The following is a 25,372-nucleotide window of genomic DNA, read 5'->3' on the forward strand; positions in this document are numbered from 1 at the left end:
GTGCTTTGAAAGGAAGTATGTTGGAATGGTATCTTGAGAAAAGTAGTTAAATTGAGAATATCTGATCGGCAGACTCAATGAGTATGATCTACTAAATGCAGAAACTCTGCCATTAAAGTGGCCTAGTGTAGTCTGCATTTAGAGATGGTTGTGTGCATACAGACCAGTCTGAGATGACTTCATACACTACATTTCTCTTTGGTATGCATGTGCTCATTATATTCATGTATGTGAACCTTACTGCCAACATAACAGTAACTAATTTAAAGCCTTTTGTTGTGTGACCATTGTAATGGTTATGACATTATAACTGTGATATTGCACAGTTACCAGTTCAGTATGCTTTCAACTTTAGGTATTTTATTCTATTGAGCTTATGAACAACTTTAAAGAAAATCTCCCGAACATATTTATTTTATATTTGACTTTAGAAAATCGGGTTTGAAGAGAAGAGTCTTATGCTGATAATTTCATAAAAATCCTATTTTTACTGAAGAAAAATATGATTTCCGAGTTGTTTTTAGCCTTTTCACTTAAAGCACACATTCTTGTGCACAAAGAAGTGCACACATAGAAACAGAGGCTGTACTTTTGTCTTCCAGCCACCCAGACCCAAATAATCGCACAGATTTTTTACCTGTATTAATTACAAGGTTGTCTGTCCAGTGGTTCAATCTTACTCCTAGCTAGCTCTTACATCTTAAATTAACCCATAATTCTTCTCTGTGTTAGCCATGTAGCTTGGTACCTTTTATCCAGTGAGGCGTTCTCATCTTGCTTCCTCTGTGTTTGCCTGGTGACTGTAGACTGAGCCTTTTCTCTTCCCAGAATTCTCCTAGTCTGACTGCCCCACCTACACTTCCTGCCTGGCTACTGGTCCATCAGCATTGTACTAAACCAATACACGTGACATATCTTTTCAAGATACAAGAGCATTATCCCACAACACATGTACAAACTAGCATACACACAAACATATGCTTTTTTACTGCCACAAGGATGTTCTTTCTGGATTACAGTTTTTGCTGATGTAAACCTTGGTAATATATAGCTTTTAATAACCTCTGATGGTGATCAAAATATCTTTAACATTCTAGAGTTTTATTCGGGTAGGTGATTTTGAAAGTCCAGAGTACTGTTTGCGTCTTTGACAGTTATCGAGATTCTGACCTGCAGGGCCAGCTCCTGTGTTGGTTTTTATTCCAGCAGAGAAGGCTGGTTTGGGAGTAGTGAGCATCTCCTGGGTGAGTGGTTCCTGATGAGGCTCACTGTGAACAGCTAAAGCAAAGAAGGAAGGCATTGATACTCCTGTTGAAAATGCTTTAAAAGAGAACCTTACCTTATGTGGCCCAATATTAAATGTCGAATAAATAAACCAGAAAGGTAGGTTTGTCTGTCCATCTATAAAGTAACTGAAGAAATCACTCAAGCTATTTCCTCATGTAAATTCATAGTTTCATTATTTTTCTCATAAATGAATGAATTTTTTGAAAAATTAAATTCTTTTTATAATAAAATTGTTTTAATTCAGTTTACTAACATGAATATTGTCAGTTAGAAGTTCTATGTTATTTTACTCTGTAACCCATTGACAACGGACTTGGCTCTAACAGAGTTCTCCTCTTGGATCTGGCTCTGTATGTAATTTTCTTCCATATGCACCCCATTCACTGCTTCTACTGCAGCTGAGATTTCGTACGGTGGGCAGTATCTACAGCCTGGATGGACAGCTGGCAAGTCCACTAATTGGACTTCTGTGGTCTAGTCTATTCTCCATGCTTACTATTTATTGATTTAATTGATGCCTTCTGCTTAATCAGAGGCCTTAGCCACATGGAACTATTAAGCTTGGCATATAATGCAAGATCTGTGAATGTAAACACTGCTCACAGGACGAGGACCTATAATCAAGCCAGACCTCCTGTCACTGGGGAAGAGCACAGCTGTAGGAGACGTCGATTTCTGTTTGATCTTCTCACAATGGACTTTTTAAATGATTATGTTTACTGAGATGTCCACATGTTAATATTTATTATGATAGTTCATCTCCTTTCCTCCCTTTCTCTTCCCACCTCCTCCCCCTCCCTGCCACTGAAGCATTTTCTCCCATCTTCCTCCTACATTTGGCCACTAGCTTTATCCTGCCTTTTTTTTTTTTTCTCAATTCTAACTTTCTTCTTTTGGACTAATCAAAGTCAGATCCTACCAAGTGTACTACTGAAGCAGCTGGAAATAATCTCCTAGCTTTTACATTCCTTGGGCAGCAGTTTGGGAAATAAGGATTCTGCCTTTGTAGGACATTTTGGAGACCTTGCTCCCAGCCCTTCTGTATTCTGTGTGTGGCAGATCCTAGTGGTTCCTTGAGAAAAAACAGGTTTCTTTTTCTTTCTTTCCTTCTTCTGTTTCTAGTGCTTTCTCTTCATGTTTCCACACCACCTTTCTCAGTGGTGTTGATAATGCCTCAGACAAGATAAGCAGGTATGCTACCACTAAACTATATCACTGACCTTACTGGTTTTTAAGTGTATTAACTTAAAGTGCAGAAAGTTGTATATTATGTAAGTAATGTTTACATAATAGATAAACAGCTGTCATACTTGATTTCCTGTTAGAAGTCATTAATTTAATGAATAGGATCATTAAAAAGGCCAATCCCTCCCAAATAATCTGAAGTAGCTGTAAGCTCAAAACAAATGAGTATGACCTTTATAAGAACACGAGGTTACATGATTTCCTGTTCAATACCAAGAGAGGACTTAGAGCTCAGATGTCTCTCCAGCTTCATCGGCAGTGAAACCTTTTCCTCACCCCATTTTCAGGTGCAGACTGACAACAAGCTACCATGTTTTCTCATGTTAAGTCATTTGCCCTTAGTCATCTTCGGCACTGGAGCCATCCCATTTCTCTTACGTTTTCTGATGTTTTGTAGCTGAAAGTTCTATGCTGTGTTGTAGAAGGAGACTGCTCTTTCGTTTCTATGCTGCCCAGACCTGAATAATCACATAGAAACTATATTAATTATAGCACTGTTTGGCCTGTTAGCTCAGGCTTCTCATTAACTAACTCTTACATTTTAAATTAATCCATTTTTATTGATCTGTGTATCACCAAAAGGCTGCTTTACCAGGTAAGGTTCTGTTCTCGGCTCTTTCTCCTTCAATAGCTACAGGGCGTCTCTGACTCTCCCTACTCTCTCTGTATATCTCCATTCAGATTTCCTGCCTGGCTTCTTTATTCTGCTAAGATATTGGCCCAAACAGCTTCTTTATTAACCAATGGTATAAAACATATTCACAGTTTACAGAGGTGATCCCATATCACTGTGTATAATTGTGATATATTTATTTACTATTACATGTAAATTTAAATGTTTGAGTATTTGTGTTGGCTTATTGATATTCTGTTGTATGTTTATAATGTTAAAATTTCAGAACTAAAAATTGCTTTCAAGAACTCTACAGTAGCCGGGCGGTGGTGGCGCACGCCTTTAATCCAGGCACTCGGGAGGCAGAGGCAGGCGGATCTCTGAGTTCGAGGCCAGCCTGGTCTACTAGAGCTAGTTCCAGGACAGGTTCTAGAAACTACAGGAAAACCCTGTCTCGAAAAACCAAAAAAAAAAAAAAAAAAAAAAAGAACTCTACAGTAGTATGATTATAGAATTAACTCATCATATGACTTTAGTTATTATATACATACACAGTAACAACATTGATATTTTGAAGTACAGTTGAATTTTTTTGTTTTGGGGGATTTTGTTGTTGTTAGTGTTTTTTGTTTTTTTTTTTTATTTTTTGAGACAGCGTTTCTTTGTAGCTTTGGGGCTTTTTCTGGAATTGGCTTTTGTAGATCAGGCTGGCCTTGAACTCATAGAGATCTGCCTGCATCTGCCTCCCAAGTACTGGGATTAAAGACGGCGCCCCCACAACAAGACTCAGTTGATTGTTTTTTGATTGTGATAAACAGGAAACCATAACATAGTATTTGAAGGAACTAGACTTTAAAAAGCATCAAAAATTTCATTCTAAATGTAAGTTTGATGTCTGTTTTTTCATTTATCGGCCTTGCTGTAGGCATTGGCATCCCATTTCCTCAAATATTTCTCATTTTGTGCCAGAGACCTCACATATGCGTGTCTCTCCCTCTGTTGCAGTGAATCAGGCGGCGAAGGAAGACACCATGGTTGTGAAGGTTGGTTCTGTTGCCATGGCTCCCCAGGCTGATAACCCACTTGGCAGGTCTGTCCTCAGGAAAGACATTTACCAGTAAGTTGATTTTCTAACGTTCAATCTTACAATGATTTTGTCCTGCAGAATACAGTGATCAATAAAACTCGCGTTTGATATTCAAACCAGGCCTTTCTGATTTCCCTCAGTTGTGGGTTCTACATTCATTCATACAAACCAAGTGTCCTGGAATGTTGGTGGAGAGCAGAATGTAAGCACCATGTCACCATCAACTGAAGGGAGCATAGCTCGGAAAATTGTAGCAGCCTTCATATTTGAACAAATCTCTAATCACATAAGAAAATAAGGTCCTTTTTAGAGCTACCATCTCCTACTGGGGTCTTGTTGTATCCAAGTGGAACATTTTCTTCATTTAAGCATAAGTCATTATTTGACGTGTAGGCTTGTGGGTGTCATGTGCATCAAAGCTGTAAAGAGAAGCAAACTTCTAAGGGGAAATTTCACAGTAAACACTTTCTGTGAAAATGCCAGGCTCTGGATTTTGTCACCAAGTGTTTGCAAACCACACCAAGCATATTCGGATGGCTCCACTGCTGAGCATATGCAGTGAGCATGATAAAAATAGTACATAACTCCTACTGATGTTGGCACTGCTACCAGACGTAGACATACTGCAGATAGTGCCCAGTGAGAGCAGTCACAGAAGTGCAGACGGACAAGTAGATTTCTCGCTCTGCCTGCTGTTCTGGGCTTCCGCTGTCACAGCCTTAGTCTTCAGATGCCTACTGCTGTCCAATAGTCACAGCTTTGAAAAGGTTCCAGTTTAAGTACCACATTTACTGACTAGGAGATGACAGTGTCTCCCTACAGAGTCAGAGTTGACCCCCAAATCTTGATCCTACTGCTTCAGCACCACCGTCTCCCAAGTCCTGAGATCATAGCTGTGCACCACAGTCCCATAACAGAGTTTCAAAAAGACCATCTTTAAATAGATATAGATTTGATTTATAAAGTCTTTCTAATTTGCTTTGATTTACATATTGATCTGTTTCTTATATTACTATTTTTTGTAGTTTGTAGTATTTATCTCCTTAGCTTTTACTTAGTTGAATTTATATAAAAATCTGAGGATATCAGAGCTCGGTGGGCCTTTAAGAATTTTCTAACCAATTTTCTTTGGGATTTTAAAAATTAAAAATGGGAACTATTAAAAATAGCTGTTGCTTGTCTAATAATGAATTATCCTTAGATTTCTCAGGGCTGTTGGGATATAGCTCAGAAGCAAAGTGCTTGCCAGTAAGTCTGAGTCTTAGGCTTCAGTTTGTAGCCCTGTACTAGGAGAGGAAGGGAATAGAAGAAAGGACTTTTACGTTTTCTAACATTTAGAAGTTTCTGTACTTCAGGGATACATGGTCTTCATTTAAGGGCTTATTTTACTTTTGTTGGAAAAAAAAATCTGTGTTAAAGATCCTTATGGCATTAGTGAAATAAGCAATGAGACTTCCTGCCCTCTCCTTTGCCCCTTTCTTTCCAGTTTCAAGTCCTTGTTGAGTGGTGTGCTTCTTGTTTGGAGCTCTGTTTGTAGTCAGTGAGCCAGTTCCTGCAGGTTTGCTTCTTGTCCCTCCTGGGCTTGTTTCTTTGCTTACTTTTCCTTCTAAGTGCTCCCTCTAATGTCAGCATCCCTCGGCTCCTTTCTTTCCCTTTCCCTTTCCTTTTGCCTATTTCTGCTTTCCTGGCTCGGGAAGAATTGGATTCCAAGGATGTCTAGTAACTTTGATGTCCCGCATAGACTCGACTTGTACTATGTGCCCGAGTGTGAAACATCTTAGAATTCTGGAGCCCACATGCGTGCTAGAAACAACAGGTCTTTTGCAATGCCCACATTCCCAGTCACTTTTGTGTAACTAAACTAACAGAGGTTAACCCAAAAGTTCATCAGAAACATTTTAGGATCTCATTGAGATGCTGTGTCCTTGGTATCAGAGAACCGAAACTACCATGCAATGAAGTAATCAGAGTAGGTGTGACTCATTTAGAATAAAAATACAGGCATAAACAAAAGACCCTGTGTCCTAGGGCTTTGTTTATTTTTATGAATATGTTAACCATAAATCTCAGTGGACAAGGCCAAAAAGATTTGTATTATATGATTCCAGAATATATGAAACTTTCAGATCACAAAGATTCACAATAATAGTGAATTAGTATGTCTCGTGATATGGTATGATGAAAATATTTATGGAATAATTATTACATAAATAAGATTGTTTACAATTTTGGTCGATGCAGCCTTTAGCTCACCCTCCCCTAGTGACTAAATAAAAATTCCTGCCATAATTTTGCCTTTATCTTTCAGAGGACACAGCCCTGTTCACCTCATCAGCTTTCAGATGCACTCATACTCCTCCAGAGACCGGGCATAAACATACATACATACATACATACATACATACATACATATGCATGCACACACACAAACATACTCACATGTCTTTGTAATACCACAAGAATGCCTTTATGTTTCATGTGGGAATATAAAATGGCTTTCAAATTATCAGTCAGTTTATCAGATTAAAGATAGTTATTATATGGTGCAACAAATCTGTATACCTACGTGACCAAACAGAAGTTTATAGTAAGATTCTTCATAATAGTTTCATTTTTTTTAAAGATTTATTTATTTAGCATACAACATTCTGCCTCGATGTATGCCCGCACGCCAGAGGAGGGCGCCAGATCTCAGTACAGATGGTTGTGAGCCACCATGTGGTTGCTGGTAATTGAACTCAGGACCTCCAGAAGAGCAGCCAGTGCTCTTAGCCTCTGAGCCATCTCTCCAGCCCCTCATAATAGTTTTAATCAAAAACTAAAGGCCCATCATAATGGTGAATGAAAAACTAAATGTAGTATTACATGGGACTGGCCATTATTCTGCCGCAGGAAGAAGTGGAGTAATTATAAACACTGTAGCATGGCTTGACCTCTGTGTGGCAGTGGGGAGGTGAGTTACCCTACAAGGTCAGAGCACATTACTCTAGAGATAATTTGGCATCTGAGGAAACCCGGACATGTGTGCTACACTCTATGGGACCTTTTCAAAGCAGAACGGCCAGCTAGAAGAAACTGATTTGCATGTTTCTTAAAAGACAAAGCCACACTAGAGGTATTTCAGCCCATACATTGGTTACAAGCAAGCATGACTATTCTGCCTTCCAGATATAGTGAGCCAACGCTGGGGCTTTTATTTTTACAGGAAACACTATTGGATTTTATTGAGAAAAGTATTTTTTTCTTCTTTATGTTTATAATTCTATTTACTTCACAGACACAAGGGATATATAAGAGGTGTTTAACATTCTTTTCTGATAATTCCATCTTTTTCATTTCTAATGACCCTTTAAAACAGAACTTTAGCAAGAATCAAAAAACATGAATGCCAATAGGAGAAAAAGTTTAACAAGTAAAAGTCATTACTATTCTTTGTATCAATTGTGTGTTGCTATGGCAGTTTGTTAGGCATATTGGCACATGTATTATTACAACTATATTCCACTTTACAGAAACCGTTTTCAATATGACCGCATATGAATTTTGGTTGATGCAAAGGCCTATCTTTGTGTTTGGTTTTATTTCCACCGAAGAGCACTCTCCTAGAGTGAGATCTTTGTGAGTACAGGTGAAAGACTTGTCTTGGAGACAGTCAACCAAAGGCTAGTTCCAGTTAGATTTCCTGTCTAAATGGCAAGAAAAGGTGTGCCTCTCAGGTGTGTGGGGGCAGTCTTGACTTTAGTGTGTTTATGTATGTTTTTTTATATAATAACAATTATAAAATATCAAGGAAATGAGGAAATGTGACCTCTTATCAGGAGACAAGTCAAAATTAAGTCACTGAGTAAAAGACCACCAAATAACACCATTGCCTTCCTTAATTGATCTGAATTTTTGTTTTGACACATGGTTCCTCACTGAACTTTTTTTTTTGTTTTGTTTGGTTTTTCGAGACAGGGTTTCTCTGTAGCTTTGGAGCCTGTCCTGGAACTAGCTCTTGTAGACCAGGCTGGTCTTGAACTCACAGAGATCCTCCTGCCTCTGCCTCCCGAGTGCTGGGATTAAAGGCGTGCGCAACCACCGCCCGGCTTCCTCACTGAACTTTTAACTTGCTATTGAACTAGACGCGCTGGCCAGCAGTCTCCGCATCCTCAGTGCTGAGGTTATAGGCGGTGCTGTTGTTAGTACCCAGGCATACTGACCTGATGCTGGGGTCCTGACAGAATCCGTGCTAAGCTGCAGCTACTAAGAGCGCGCGCCTTCTGTGCACATTGCTGCGTTCCCTTTCAAAAGGTGGACTTGCCCACCTCCCATCTCTTACTTTCTCTTTCTCTCCTTCTGCTTCTCTGCCTCTCTCTCTCTCTCTCTCTCTCTCTCTCTCTCTCTCTCTCTCTCTCTCTACCTCTCTCTACCTCTCTCTACCTCTTTTCTGCTGCTCCTGTTCCCAGAGACCCGTCTCCTCCTTTTCCCATTCATTTTCCCCTAAAACAAAACAAAAAACTCTCTACCTGAGCTCTGCTGCATGGAGTCTTCCTCTCATGTGCCTCTTTTTCTTCTTTTTCTTTCTAATTACAACAGCTGTCACACCTGGCTTCCACCTTAACTCTAGTTCTGCCTGCATGGCAAGCTCATCTCCCTACCCCAATGTTAGTTTTTAAATGAAGTAATACCTAAGTATGTGCACTCTGAAATGGAGTTCTTCTTCTTACCCGTACTTATGCAAATACCAGCACTTCTTCATGCTATGTTCCCTATTCATCCTGAGGTCAGCTCTGGTTTAGCCCACTTTCTTCTGGAGTGTCTCTGTTGTCTTTAGTGTGTCCTCTTCAAAGTGTTTATCAAGATGGATTTGTGTTAACTCATTAAATCATCCTCTTCAGAGAAAAAAATGCCTTTTTAAAACTAATATTTTATACAGCATAGGATTAAAGATTATTTTAATACTGATTTTTGTTTTGAACCAGCTAGATATTCATTTTTACAACTCTCTTAATGTAACTGTTCTTTAGACATCTTTACTACACTTCTTAGACGTGAAAGTATCATTTACATAATAAAGTGTAAAAGCATTTACATAATAAAGTGTAAAAGCAAACATCAGTTGTCTCCTTCAGGGACAGATCTAGTAGATCTGTCCGTGGAATTTGCTTTATCACTTGGTAGTTGAAGTTACTCTATTGTGTCTTGTTGCCAACTGAATCAGGAGTTCCCTTGTTATAGGAGTTTAGGCTCTCATGGAACTCAGCTTCCGTCTCCCTCCCTGATCTGACCTCAGTCCTGATTCCTCGCTGCCTTGGACCATGCTCAGGTTAATGATCCCCACTGTTGTTGACTGTGTTCTATTCTGAAACTGGAGTATATTTCCAACTTTCTTGAAATACAGTTTTTTTCTATTTCAGTTCTTCAGGTGCTCATAGATGGATTTTTATTTAAAAAAAAAAGACACATTACTAATTATAAAAGCTCAGCCTATAGCTTAGGCTTATCCCACTAACTCTTATGACTTAAATTAACCCATTTCTCTTCATCTATGTGTTGCCACGTGACTCACAGCTTTCACCTCTCCTCCTGCATATCTTGCTCTCCTGGGTCCAGCTCACGACCCCTCCTTTCCTCTTCCCAGAGCTCTCTGTCCAGAAGCCCCTGCTACACCTCCTGCCATGCTGTTGACCGTTCCTTCAGCTCTTTATCAAGCCAGTCACACTGACACATCTTCACAGTGTAAAGGAATATTCCACAGCAGAGTTTTTGCTATGAGTTAGTTTACATTAAAGGGGTTGTGGAGTTTTAGCTTATTTGCTCTATTTTTTGTTTGTTTGTTGTTTTGGTTTTGGTTTTTCGAGACAGGGTTTCTCTGTAGCTTTTGAGCCTGTCCTGGAACTAGCTCTTGTAGACCAGGCTGGCCTCAAACTCACAGAGATCTGCCTGCCTCTGCCTCCCAAATGCTGGGATTAAAGGCATGCGCTAAATATTTTTTATTCTTTGGAAGTTTCAGATGTTTATATAATGTACATTAATCATATCTTCAACTCATCCCTCTGACTCTTCATTACTGTCTCCAGCCCCATCCGCCCAGCTTCATTTCCTCTTTCATTGTTGTTATTGACTAGACTCCTTATCCTGTTGTTATTGCCCTGTGCAAATAGGTCTGTGGCTCTCAACTGAGCCAGGAGCAGCAGGCTCACCCCAGCCAGTCCTCTGTAGCCAACAGCTACCAACACCTCCCCTGCAGGGTCCAGGTTGTTGATCATTATTATCTTTAAAAGTCTTAAGAATTTCACTCTTTTCCTCAAATCCTATTCCATTTTGAAACTTTCTGTGATCATTTTATTGAAACTTCATATTCTCTTTCAGCCATCATCTGTAGCTGCAACTGAGCAGCCCTGTGCAGCGAGGTTACAACTGTTGTGAGCATCCCTTGGTGCAGGCGGCCTAATTCTCTATGCAGCTGTGGTTCCCTCTTCACAGATGTGGTGCACACCACATCCTCTGTCTAAATAGGCAGCTCGTGGGTTAGGCATTGTGCCCATTGGTTATGTTTTAGGGAACAGAACTCCAGTCTGTAGGCTTCCATCTGAAGTGTCCCGTTTACATCTCACTCCTCTAGGTATTTGTTTTCATCTAACTATTCTTGTTACCAGGTGGGGAAGACATTGACAGTTTAAGTCCATTTTCTTTTGCATTCATAAATTTAAGCTATAAATCTATGATTAATTTATGATGAAAACTCTTAAAAATTCCTAATATTTGCATTTCTCAGTTCCTGAAAATTCAATCCAGTTTTTATGTGTCTTTTACAAGCTTTGAAATGATTCAAAATCAGATAGAAATGTTAACATATATATTAATATATATTAACATACATAAATATAAAATATTTTTTATTTTATAAGAGATAGTTTTAATCATCCTGAGTGAGTTAACCCAGACCCAAAAAGATAAACATGGTATGTGCTCACTCTTAAGTGGATATTAACTGTAAAGTTAATATATATAAATATAAAGTTAAAGGGTAACCATGCTATATAATCCTCAGACCCAGAGAGGCTAGGTAACAAGGAGTTTCCGAAGGAGGGAAGCATGGATCTCCCTGGGAAGGGAAATAGAGATCTCCTGGGAAGACTGGGGAGTTGGGCAATGGGGACTTGTGTGGGGTTGGGTGGAGGGGGGCAGTGCTGAGAGATGACTAGAAGGGGGCTTGTGGGGTCAGGTGGAAGCCTGATGCGAGGGGTAACAAGGACGGCCCCAGCTAAGATTCCTGGCAGCAGTGGCTACATAGCCTGAACTGGCCACACCTGTGATTGGATTGGTGACTGCCTGGTTGGCATTGGAGAGTCTTCATCAAATGACTGAAGAGGCAGATTCAGAAACCCATGGCCAAACATTGGGCCAAACTGGTAGTCCTGTTTAGGAGAGGGAGGAGGGATTGTAGAAGCCAGAAGCTTCAGGGACCTCACAGGAAAACCCACAGAAACGACTAGCCTGGCTTGTGGGGAATTCAGAGTCTGAACCAGCAGCCAGTGAGCCTACATGGGATCAATGTAGGCTCTCTGCATATAAGTGACAGCAGTGTAGTTTGGTCTGATTGTGGTCTGCCTGGCAGTGGGAGCAGGGGCTGTCCTCGGTGCTCTGGCTGTCTCCTGGGTACCTATTCCTCACACTGGATTGCCTTGCCCAGCCTCAGTACAGGGGAAGGTGCTTAGTCTTATGACAGCTTGAAAGGTCATGTTTGGCTGATGTCCAGGGGAGATCTGCCCCTTTCTGAATGAATATGGAGGAGGAGTAGATTGAGGAGGGCGGGGGAGGGGAGGCAGCAGTCGTGACATAAATAAATTAAATTTAGATAGTTCTAATTCTTTTTTCCCTTAAAAAGTTTATCAATCTTCTTTTGTGTCACTGTTATACACAGAGACAGATTACAGCTCGTTCTGTTGCATTACCTCTTGGCCCTTGAGTAGTCCTGTCAATAAACCAGCTTTCAAGTCAATTTAAAGTATTGAGTTCAACAGTTTTAGAAAATGGTATTTGTAGATTGTGTTTCATACACCAAGATGTTACTATGAAAGTTAATAAGTGTGTTGTGAAGATTTTTAGTTTTTTTTCTCCACACTCTTCCCATACAGTGGAGAAATACTGAACTCTACTTATATATCTCAGAGTCTTCTAGAACTAATAAATGTGGAAACCATTTAAGATCTCTTTAATACCTAGGTTATTAAGCTGGCATATTGTCTAAAAGTTCAGAAAAGCCTTTAGTATCTGTTCTAGAAAAAAGTAAACTGAGTATAACAATATGCTTTTAAAACCAATTATGAAGTAACATATATTAAAAGAATTGTTGAAAGATTAAAATCTTTTTCTTGTGTCATTTTTACTAGTTTCTCAACTTTCCTCCTGTTCTCAGGACAGCCAGGTCATTCATGCACTTCCTCGTTTTGGCTTACGTTCCTGCCACAAACACCACCCCTTCTTATGTCCGTCTTCACAAACTGTGTGAATTGTCTGCTTTTCCCACCAGCTCTTTGGTAAGGTCTTCATTTGCTAGCCATTTTAGATCAGATTGGAATATGATCTTATATTTCAGTTTTTCTCCACAAAGAACTTATTCTCTTAAAGTCTTCGTGTTATATGAAAGTTACCTATGAGTTTTGACATAAGTGAGACTTGTGTCATGTACACCTTGTTCTCTGGCGGTTTTGTCCACTCTATTTTAGCTTGACGCATTCTGAAGAGTGGAGTAGCTGGCAAGCATGGCGATGCAGATCCTTAATTCCCAGCATCTAGAAGGTGGAAACTGCAAGCTTAGGAGGTGAAGGCCAGCCTGGGCTATGTGAGGTCTTTTCTTTAAAAAGAAAGAAGGGAGGAAGAAAGGGGTGGGGGAGTAAGGAAGGAAGAATCACTATTTTGGTTTCCACTGTTAGAAAACTCTTGGCCTTGCTCCCCCACCCCACCCCTCAGGACTGAGTACAGACTCTTTCTGTGCCTTGCATCTTCCTGAGCAACTTGTGGACACTAGGTGCTCTCACTTTGTCCCTGAGCCTGAAACAGCAGTGTAAGGTGCAGAATATATGGTCAGACCTGAGAAAACATAATCTTTGTTACAAAACTTCACTTGATGACCAGTATTTTGATTGCATTAAAGTTTACCACAAAATCTTCATGTTTTCTAAATTGAAACTTTATTATTTTATTGAGATTGACAAATGTTTATAAAATACAGATTAAAAGCTTAAATTCATGTGTTTATTTATTGAATTTTTTACTATTTTATGTGCATTGGTGTGTTTTGCCTGTGTAAGGGAGTCAGGGCACCTAGAACTGTAGTTACAGACAGTTGTGAGCCACCATGTGGCTGCTGGGAATTGAACCTGGGTCTTCTGAAAGAGAAGTCAGTGTTCTTAACCTCTGAGCCATCTCTCCAGCCCTCTTTTTATTGAGTTTTTTAAAACATCATTATTCAAAGTCTGGAATGTACTGTCTTGTTCAGAGTTTTAGCAGGTAAGAAAATGTCCATTTGCAGGTACATAACTGTTTTACCCAGTACTTTTTAAAAATAATTTAACATTTAATTTCAATTCTTCTCTTGTATATAGTCTCAGTAGTCTTTATAATGGCAGCCCTAACTTTCCAAAGGGCTGCTGCTCCTGTTATGGAGAAGAACATTGATGTGACTAAGAAACTGGTGGCTGAGAAGGGCTTAACTTTCCAACTCCCATTTATTTCAGCTGCATATTAAGCACTTAAATAGAAGAAATTCACAGCTGAGGTTACGCTCATTCCTCGCATGAGCTTGAGATCAGTGGTAACCGGTCATGGTTCTCACTACAGGGGACACGTGTAAACATATGTGTAAACATGACAGTATGCAGCTGCTGAGAGAAACCGCTGCTCCTGCAGAGGACCGGATTGATTCCTAGCACCCACAGGTGGTTTATGGTTGTCAGCAACTGTAGTTCCAGGGGACCCCGCACCCTCTGTGACCCCTGGAGTGCAAGGCACACACGGTTGTGCAGGCCAATACTCACACACATAAAATTAATTTTAAATACAGGGAAGTATTTTTTCGGGAATTGTCGTGAGCTCCTTTTCCATTCTTACTTTCTCTTGTCGTCTGCTCACATCTGTCTTACTGGGGAGCTCTGGTCCCCAGGTGTGCTGTTGGCATGAAATTCTACAAATCGCCCCCAAGTATGCTGTCTTCCCTTCTCTCAGTCTCTGATTTCCTTCTAATCCTGAATATATAAATGTTCTCCAAATTGTCATTGTGGTGGTTTTTGTCAAAGTATGTTTCATTATCTATGATGCTGTGTCCCTAATCTTATAATATTAACTCCCCTCACAGTACGACTGACTCGGAAGAGTGAGTACAGAGAGCAGTTTGCCCAAGAGCTTTGTTTTAAAATACAGCTGGCGGAGTTGTAGCCCTGTCATGATCCTCAGCTGACCTGGTTGAGGGCTCTAACTCAAGTAACCACATCTTTTGTGGCTTCCTGTAGCAGGATATAAGTTTCCACGAATGTGTCTGCTCCAGAAGCTTCCCCAGCAGTGCTCTCAAAATGACTCTAAGCTCTACTGTCACACACTGTAGAACCATTTTAAAGTGTGTTTTACCCTATATTGAGTTCTCTAACGTTGCTCTCATAATTCATACTGGAGTAAAACCAAAATAGGAGGATTTGTTCATATCCTATCATGAGTTCCTTAATTTGGAAAAGAATAAATCCATCTTATGGTACTTTCAAATGTCTGTGGGTTTTGAAGTGTACCGGATGTGGGATGTATCAGCTGCTGATTGGATTCTTTCATTAAGGCACTAATGTTTTAATGCCAACTTAATATATAAACTTTTGTGGGCTTAAACATAAAAAAAGAAAAGGCATAATGTACCTTTGAAATATACCCCAGTTCTGAGTTTGATTCCTGGGCCCCGCACATTATGGGAGATGACCCGCTGACAGCGATCGTCCTCCGGCTGCCACTTCTCCCCTCGCCCAGGACACAGCACACAGCATAGACAGATTGAATATATCCAAAATAAATTATAGCTGTAAACCTGCGGAACATGGGAATGTAATGCTTGTTTACCCTGGCTGCTGATATGCCAGGCAGATTTTTAGAAAACACTGAAATCCTTTTTGTTCTCTTAAGTGCCTGATATAAAATAATATCTTTTTTCTGGTGATAGCAGCGATTGAGTGTTATAATTTAATAGCTTCCTGTCGGTTTGTTTCCTGTGGCTATTTATGGATGTGGATGGACACATGGCTCACTCGTACCTTTTACATATCTTTTCAGCAGACTTGTAAATGTGACAAGCAGTGTGGGCCATTTAGTGACAGTTGTAGCCTATGTTGAGTAGTAGCCATTTTTAGCCAAGAGCCCGTGTCTCTACCACTGAGAAGCTCATCAGAAAGAAAACTAGGAAGCAAGGATCATACTCACGTTTCCTACATATGCATAGTAATATGTCTTGTACTCCCGTGAAGTGACATGCTGCCTCAGAAAGCACCTTGTACTTCCCATGCCAAGGCGGGGTAACAGTTATTTACCAAAGCACCAGTGTGCATGACTGCTGCCCCACGCTCTTCCTCTGTTACCGTGTCTGCTGATGTTGGTGCTCTAGGGCACACAGTGCAGCCTTCTATGCACTGGAAATGATCGTCCCCTGCACGGAAACCATTCCTGAGTCCGAGGTCCTTTCCCTGTAATTTCTGAACTTTGGTCAGAACTGGGTACGAGAAGAGCAGTGGGGACCCTGGTCTGTGGTCAAGGTGGTAAAATGGCCACTTAGTGTTGTCTTATTTGTACTTGATATTAATCATTTGTACATATGTACACAGGCACATTAATACCACCCAGCACCCCTGCAACCTTCATTCCTGCCTACAATACCCTGTATGCCAAAGGTTAACTATCCTGACCTGGCCTTTATAATCATTGGTCAGTTTTAGGAAAACTAAATGTTGGAAATAGGGGAACAAAAAAAAAAAAAAAAAAAAACAAAAACAAAAAACAAAAACGAAACCCACAAAGTGTTAACTTCAGTTTTGAATTAAAACTCAATGTCAGTTTCAGTTTTTAATTTATAAATACTTTTTTCAGGCTGTATTTCTCACCTATAAATTTTCTTGTCATACATTCTGAACCAAAGCAACACAAACAAAAAATATAAATCAACAATTCTGAGCAAAGTTAGAGCATGATCTTAACATGAACTCCTATTGTAATATCAAGTCGTCAGTACTTATCCTCTGGTTCTTTTCATGCAAATCTCCTCGTACATCGGGAACCTTAGTGACTGTGGTTATAGCATTGGGAGCAGTTTCAACGCATAGTGTTTATCGCTTCAGTTACTTAGTGACAACTGTCATATGCATGTGCATTTGGTATTTAAGGAACAGAGAGCACAGGACTCCACAGAAATAGTGCCTTGGATTCTGGGAGTGTGTTTCCTTCTTTCACCTGATCACCTGTCCTCCAGAGATGGGTTCGATACACTAACACGTAGTGCAAGAAATCCGTGTCCTCTATCTGTCCGCTCAGCAAATGCACTGGGGTAGCATGGTTTAGCATTGAGTACAGTTTTAGTCACTTTGCGTCCTGAATAGAATCCATGAAGCTTGTGTTCGGTGATACATAACCTCGGTCCTTTCAGGTGGTTTTAACGAACACCTGATAAAACTGAGGTATAGTACCGCTGAACTTAGAATTTCCCCAGATCCAGGAGACATAAACAAATGCATAGCATTACAGAATTATAATATCATTTATTCCATTTTAATGGCAGAAGAGGCATCATTGTAATGTTCAAAAAGATAATCCCTTAAAATTTCATTCATTCTGGTAAAGTGTCAAGTTATGCTGTAAAAAATAGTTAAATTGTGAAATAAGAAAAATTTAATATATATAATTGAACATAAATATATATGTATCATATCAGGCATTCTGGAAATTTTTGCTTTTATCTAGATCTGTATTTTGTCTAATTTCAATTATTTGAAAATACATCCTCAGAAATATAGGATATTTTAAAAACAAACAAAATACTTAATTATAAAACAGAACATTTGTACACTGTCCATGTTCAAGTACAGTTATATGAGAAAGAAATTTTATGAAGTTTATTTTTGTTCTAAAAATATAATTCAGGTTCAGATGACAAGCTGTTTCACAGGATGATACAGTTTAAAATGTTTGACATTTAGCTTCATATCAAACTAAAATAAAATGGTTGCATTGTTTCCATTTTGGATGTTTGCCTGTTATATAATACACAATACGAGAACACAATCTTTTGTGAGTCATTCTGTTCTCTAGGTCACTGCAGAGAAAATGGTGCCGTGCAGCTACAGTACCTCCTCGGTGTGGCTCCGGCGCTGCCGACTGCAGAAGCTGCTCTGCCTTGTGGTGGAAGCCGCAGCGTCCCGGAGCTGCTGTGACAGGGGCTTCTTTTAAACATGTAGACACTTCCTGCCAGGAGCACGAGAGGGAGGAAGCGCCAGGCCAGAGTGTTTGATGTGTGAGGGCTGTAATTCCTTGCATGTGTTTGGTGGCTTTTATATGATGATCAGTGCTCTGCTAACAGTTGTGACACTGGTGTGGTCCAGGGTATTAAAGTTCAGACGTCTTTAATGTATAGGGTCGATAACTATACCTAGCAGCATTGTTGGAATTAGCATCTTTATTTTAAATAGCTACCTCTCATTTTCATTAAAATATTTATTTTTTTATAATTGAGTAATTTTCTTGATGGCCAAAAGAGACGGTTCTGTGCTGGGACTGCAACTTCTTACTCTAGGAGAGACACTCACGTATTTTAGGTCTCCTCAGTTACCTTGCAGATAGGATTTTTAAATCAGCATTTTCCCCACAGTTTGAGTATATAAATGTTGAAAAGGAAATCTCACTTCCCAGTGTATATGAATTACTGTTTTTATTGCTGACAAAAAGCAACTTCGGGCAAGGAAGATTTGTTTGGACTTCGGTTTGAGGTCTGCACGCCCATCATTGCTGGTAAGCCAAGGCAGTAGGAGCAACTCACGGCTCTGATGGCAGAATTGTGGAACTGCTTGCCCAAATCTTGGCAGACTTGGAGGCAAAGCTCCAGGTGTGGTAGCAGGAGCGCGGGGCTGACGACGTCCTGCAGCCTCTCAAGACCACACTACCAGTGGCAAGTCAAGAGTGGACATCATATGGCTGCATTTGTAACTACACTATACTAAGGCCTTTAATGATACAGTGCGACAGTTATATGCTTCTTTATTTTCAGACCACAGACTAAGAACATTTAGTGATGAGCTGCATTGGATTTAGGATAAATTATTTAGAGGCATAAATAGGAAAGATTATTGATTACATATAATTGACCTGACTTAAGCAATACTATTGCTTAATTGTAGACAGTGATTTTAATCATAATGTCCACAAAGGGAAATTCCTGTATTTTACTTTCTTGTTTTTATTCTTTGAGTCTTTCACACCATGCATCTCCGTCACATTCATTTCCCCCCTTGTATCATTCATATCCCATTCCTTTGTATTCACCCCTGCCTTTGCAAACCCCCAAATAACATTCAAGAGAAGGAGAAAAGAGAGATGGAAAAACCAATCTCATCATGGAAGCTGTAGAGTGAGTCTTGCCGCAAACCCCTTTATCCATATATGGTTTTCTTGCAAGTGTTCATGACAAAGAGTCGTTGGTCTGGTTCAAGGTTTCTGGTTTCTGCTGCACTATAGACCCTGGGCCCTCTCTGCTGCACTATAGACCCTGGGCCCTCTCTGCTGCACTATAGACCCTGGCACTCTCTGCTTCACTATAGATCCTGGGCCCTCTCTGCTGCACTATAGACCCTGGGCCCTCTCTGCTGCACTATAGACCCTGGGCCCTCTCTGCTGCACTATAGACCCTGGCACTCTCTGCTGCACTATAGACCCTGGGCCCTCTCTGCTGCACTATAGACCCTGGGCCCTCTCTGCTGCACTATAGACCCTGGCACTCTCTGCTGCACTATAGACCCTGGGCCCTCTCTGCTGCACTATTGACCCTGGGCCCTCTCTGCTGCACTGTAGACGCTGGCCCTCTCTGCTGCACTATAGACCCTGGGCCCTCTCTGCTGCACTATAGACCCTGGGCCCTCTCTGCTGCACTATAGACCCTGGCACTCTCTGCTTCACTATAGATCCTGGGCCCTCTCTGCTGCACTATAGATCCTGGGCCCTCTCTGCTTATAGATCCTGGCCCTCTCCAGTGCTTCTCTTGGTTATCGTGCTGTTGCCGTGTGTTGTGGAGATCTGGCAGCTTTGGGTCTTCAGGATGGGTCCCTTTACCTGCTCCAGCAAATCATAGATGCTGTGCATGTTGGGGTGGGCCAAGTGAACCCTGTTTCTGGGCCTGGGTAGTTGCAGGGTTGGTCAGCCTGCCAGCCCTCCCCCTTCCTCACCACCAGGGTGAGCTCTCCTGCATTGCCTTGGCTAGTTCACTTCTTGAAGTGATGACCAAGGGGCAGAGCCAGTTCCTCTGCTTTTCTATCCCCAGGGTCAGTTTTTCTATACCTACACCGTCAGGGCCAGCTCTACTCTGTTTCCCAGGTGTGGAATAGGGGCCACTGTCCTGAGTGCTGCAGCTGATGAGAGGTAGAGACAGCTGTCCTGCCCTTATGACCTCATTGCTAGCTCTCCCACCTACCTCAGGCATTAATGGGGGGGGGGGGGACGGACTCTCCCTCATCCATGCCGCCACATGACAGATAAGTAATGGGAACAGCTCAGTTCGTCCATGCTCACAACTTCGGGGCTTCCTCACCCACATCTCTGCCCAGGTGACGTCCAGGACCTGCTGTTTTGAGTGCTGCAACTAATGGCCAGCAAGGGCAGCCCTTTTGCTCTTGGCAACCTCGGGGCAGCCACAGGGGAAGTTCTATGCAACCATCAAGAATGATGTGTATGCCATTTATTCACATAAAATGGGTTGCAGATGTGTGGTTATTCAGTAATAGGGTCTGAACTGTATCTGCACTGTGATCTCTAATGTGTCTCCGTGGTGGAAAATGGCCGCAGGCTGGGAAGGGTACAACTGGTAACTTATAACTGTTTCAAATTTTGGATAGACCAGATTAAGGTGATTTTATAATTATTTATTGATATTTTATTTGTCATATACATAAACATAAATATGGTCAGGTTAAGCAATTATTTAAAAATATTCAACTATTAAATGATGATAATTATATTCCAAATTAGTATTCAGCAAGTAATGATAGATATGGTATGCTTGTTTCTTGTGAATTAAATCATGTAAACCTTTTACCATCTGAAGTTGGTAGTTGTGTTATCATGATACTATAAAAGTGCATTCAAGCTGCAACATAAGTCTGCACAGCCTACTACCACAACCCAAATCACCTAGTATGCGCGTTCCATCCGGTCCTCTATCATTACTGTGAACCTGAGTTTTGAAATGCTCCGGGCTTACCCATCCACATGACAATGAGCCTTCAACAGCCTCAACTCAACCAGTTGTGCTCCAGCTGTTACAGCCCGATAATTCAAACGTATTTCTCTGAGCTAAGACTGAAGTAATCCTGCTAGGGCTGGAGATGAAATGATGGTAAGAAAAAGAATACTTTTTTCTCTTCTCTGCGTCTCTCTTATTACAGCATTAATTTTTCCTTAATAAAAAGAATAGTTTATGACCAATGTGTGTATAGAGAATCTTAACCTGTGATTTTTGTTCTTCAGAAACAACTTTGTGGTATTTGTGGGCTCAAAACTACCCATATTTTAACACAATTATACTTTTAAAGTAGTTGGATTATTGCGTGCCAAATCTTAAGTGTTTTTCTTTCCAAGGTGTTTTAGTTTAAATCAGTTCTACTTATAGCTTTGGTGGTACTGTTTTTATCTTATTCAGCTTGATGTCTTACAGTTTTTCGCCAACCATATAACAGTTTATTTCAATAGCATATTATATCTTAAAGCTTTGTTTCTAATAGTGTTTTGTATAGAACATAGCTGACAACTGACTGAATTTATAGTCGAGGTGTAGCTTTGGACTAAGCTGTTTCAGAAGTATCTTACCTAAAGTGCCAGCGTCGTGGTCTGTGGCCCCTATGGATGGTGATCTCATAGGAGCGCGCCGTGGTCTGTGGCCCTGTGGATGGTGATCTCATAGGAGCGCGCCGTGGTCTGTGGCCCTGTGGATGGTGATCTCATAGGAGCGCGCCGTGGTCTGTGGCCCTGTGGATGGTGATCTCATAGGAGCGCGCCGTGGTCTGTGGCCCTGTGGATGGTGATCTCATAGGAGCGCGCCGTGGTCTGTGGCCCTGTGGATGGTGATCTCATAGGAGCGCGCCGTGGTCTGTGGCCCTGTGGATGGTGATCTCATAGGAGCGCGCCGTGGTCTGTGGCCCTGTGGATGGTGATCTCATAGGAGCGCGCCGTGGTCTGTGGCCCTGTGGATGGTGATCTCATAGGAGCGCGCCGTGGTCTGTGGCCCTGTGGATGGTGATCTCATAGGAGTGCGCCGTGGTCTGTGGCCCTGTGGATGGTGATCTCATAGGAGCGCTGGAAGACAGCAGCAAGGTGCTGTTGTTTTAACCTCACTATCATTTTTATGGAATTGTGTTTTTTCTTCCAGACACATTAGAGTTTGATATTAGATAGTTTCATTCCGTTAGAATTCTACTTAAAGAAAACAAAATTTAGATGATACAGAGAAGCATGTCAGTGAAGTGAATATGTTAAGATAGGAAAGGAATTGTCTTTGTTTGATTGTAATTTAGACCCCCTGGACTTTTCATGGTCCAGTCAGCTCAGTTGTAATTGAACTTTATAAATGTCCACATTAGATTTTTTCTCAATATAGAAGCTAGTTAGAAGTATAACAAACTTTTTAAAGACTCCTTAATTAAGAACTCTGTAGTGATTTTAAATGCATACTGCAGGGAAGGGGAGGTGGAAGGGGGAACAGTTTTTCCTGAAACCCGGCTGTGCCCTACTGACTCAGACTGTCCATGGGGCATCCAGCAACCTTCATGCTTCTCAGTGGTTCTCCTGCAGCTCAAAAGCATCCTGCCCTGAGTCACTCATCCGAGAACCACGTTGGTTTTCATCTGAGAGTCAGCCATTTTATCTCCTGCTGTATTTACTTTCCAGATTGCTGTCATTTTTGCAGAATTGGTGGTAAATATGTAGACATTTAATTTATTCAATACACAGAAGTTGTACTTGGTTTTACGTTCCTATTTTCTGGCTTGTTAGCATTTTGTAGATCTCAATTGAACTATAAGTGAATGAATTTTGCTACTTTACATTGAATTCCCAAGATATGCCTATTCAGCAATGAGCAGTAAATGGTTCAACATGAGCTGCTCCTTGTGTAAACATGCAAAAGGCCTGCCCCAGACTAAATCAATTTAAAAAGGAAAACATTAAAGCTATGTTTCCTGTTATACACTTAAAGTCATCTTTGGTTCCTTATGATTACATTATTGACCAACTATTGCAGACTTGAGTTTATCCTCCTCCACCACCTGTTGAATGGTTCAAATGGTCTGGGTGGAGGGTTTCGGAAGGGCCAAAGCAATTACAATTATAACTCCTACGTGGGAGCCAATACAGCAGCCTTCTGTGTTAGGGGAAGGAAGTTATGAGACTTGTGCTTCTCCCTCTTTCCTGATTTGATCGCTCGCTTTCAAAAGCAGCAATAAGGACAGAGCAAAGTTCATAGAATGTTTTTAAGCCATAGCTTTTGAGACAAGAAGATTTGATTTCTATTTTTGATAGTGAATGTGCCTAGACAATATTTAATTGGGAAAGGAAACAATACTATGAGGCTTTCTGTTGTAAGATATTTGCATCATTCTTAAGAAGGGTGTTGTGACTTTTAAGTATTCTAGTCCTTGCTAGTAGTATATTTCCTTTGTAAAGAATTGAAAATAAGATAATATAATAGGGAAAAGTTGGACTTGTATTCTATAAATCTGAAAAAACATCTGTATTAAATGTATTACAGAAAAATCAAACCAAACTCAGTTTTTATATTAACTGCTTCCTTAAATATAATCTTATTAAGTGTTGTACTTCTGTAGTTTCTAATATAAACATGAAATTTTCTTGAGAAAGTAGATTGGAAATACATTTATGTGCCCTGATTTTTATATCTTAGGTGCTAAGAAATTATTGAATAAACTATTTTGCAAAGATACACATAATTGTAATTGATCTAAATTATTCATAATAAACGTTTTCTTAGCCTTCAGAGTAAGAGATATATTATGCTAACCAGCATGCTATTATAATGGTTTTAGGCTAATAAAAATGTGGTTTGAACACATTAAGGACCAGTGTTTTCTCTTGTGTTGTTGGTTTGTTTATTGTTTGGTTTTGATTTCCCAAATTCTAGTGCACATTTTATCTGGCTGTGTCTCTTTGTGTTAATTTCTAGTTATCTCATTTCTATTTAACAGTTTATGCTGAGTCTGAGGAGAGTTAAAATAGGATCATTTTTTCTCTTCACACTTACTAAAGATTTTATGATCTAACAACCTCTGCATAGATGGGCATGTGTATTTATATGTTCTCTGTAATCTTAATTAACCAGAAACCAAGGCTTTCTCTGGATAGCTATGTGCTGTGGAACAATGTTTTTGTACACTGTGAACATGGTAGAGAATAGACAAGAAACATGGGTTAATTTAAGCAGTAAGAACTAGTTAGTAACCAGCCTAAATGATCAGCTGAGCATTATAATTAATATTAAGTCTCTGTGTGGTTATTTGGGAGCTGGCCTGTGGTCCTGGGGAAAAACTCCCTCTACAGGTTTGACATTCTATCATTTCTGTATTCTCTTAGACAAAAGTACAATGACCGCTTTGTAAAGTAAGCCTTCCTTAGTGCACGCGTCTTCATTCTCATCCCTTAGACTTTACCAAATAAGTGGGTGGAGCTCATTTGGTATTTGATGCTCCTCTTGTCTGTCACCTTCCTTCTTTCCTGCCCGTTCGCCACAGTAGCTTTTCAGACCTTCTTATGTTTGCTAGATCTGCTGTTGCCACACCTTTGGGTCTTGTTTCCCCTGTGATAGATAAGTCTTCACTTGTATGAGATAGGACCTTTGGAACTTTAGACCTAAGTACTTCCTATCTTTTTTTCCTGGGCTACCAGTCTGTTAGGTGGTCCTTGTGTGTTTCCAGCTCTGTTCGGTGCTCAATCTTCTGTTTGGTTAATTACTTCTAAATCCCCACTAGATGTGAGGGGTTGGGTCATGGCAGGATTCATGCCAGCAGCTAGGGACTACAACAAAACATGAGACACAGTGCCCAGTAACTATCTACTCAGGTACAAATGTAACTTTACTCATTTGAGGAAACACTATTTTGATCAGACAATGTGGTTTTGATAGTCCTCCAACTAGAGAGATGTTGGACTTCGCTGCTCGCCCACTTGCTACACTCATCAGTAGTGCTTGTGTTGTCCAGGTATTGAATGGGTCATTTTCACACACACAGAAAGAACTGGTACAAGGTAAATTGGTGTCACACTTAGTGGAAGAAATAAGAGGATGAGTTATTTAATGCTCTATGAGAAGACTAAGAATACCTTCCAGGAGAGTGGTGACCAGGAGAGAATTTGGGGTTTTGTTTATTTGTTTTTGCTTTTGTTTTCCTGTGTAAGTTGAGAGATCCTGTTTCTACAGACCTACTTGGCTTCCACCCATTGCCTGCTCACTCTTGCTGCCCAGTATCATAGCTGTGTTTTCTTTTTATTGCAAATATATTATTTACTCTTTTATCCTTTTATTTTTCCCTCTTGATAGTAGTTCATCTTTTGTTTGGCCTTGTTGATCATTTATTCCACTGATTTCTACTCTCATATCCCACTCTTTCCCATTTGTTCTGTGTTTTTATGTGTAATTTGATCGTTCTGAGCCTCTCTTTCTCAGCAACACATATGTGTGTGTGTGTTAAACAGTGCATTCTCCTCAAGTGCTACCTCTTCTGTATCTGCCTTTTTGCACCTAAGATTGAAATTGTTTCTTTCTTAATTTATGGTAGGTGGGAATCAGTTCTTAGAAATGTTGCTGTGCACGTGAGAAACATGTTTTCCAATTTCAGATTCTATTATCCATAAATATGTCATCA

At 40.4% G+C, this 25,372-nt stretch overlaps 1 protein-coding gene across 1 annotated transcript in view; it reads left to right on the forward strand.

Annotated features, from left to right (window-relative positions):
• Positions 1–25,372, forward strand: part of Vps13b (vacuolar protein sorting 13 homolog B) — a 467,803-nt gene that overhangs the window by 226,584 nt on the left and 215,847 nt on the right. The window contains 1 exon segment of the mRNA XM_038343548.2: positions 4,151–4,262. Coding sequence (XP_038199476.1) covers positions 4,151–4,262 — 112 coding nt within the window.

This window comes from Arvicola amphibius, chromosome 9 (genome assembly GCF_903992535.2).
Source record: "Arvicola amphibius chromosome 9, mArvAmp1.2, whole genome shotgun sequence".
Classification (NCBI taxonomy): domain Eukaryota; kingdom Metazoa; phylum Chordata; class Mammalia; order Rodentia; family Cricetidae; genus Arvicola; species Arvicola amphibius.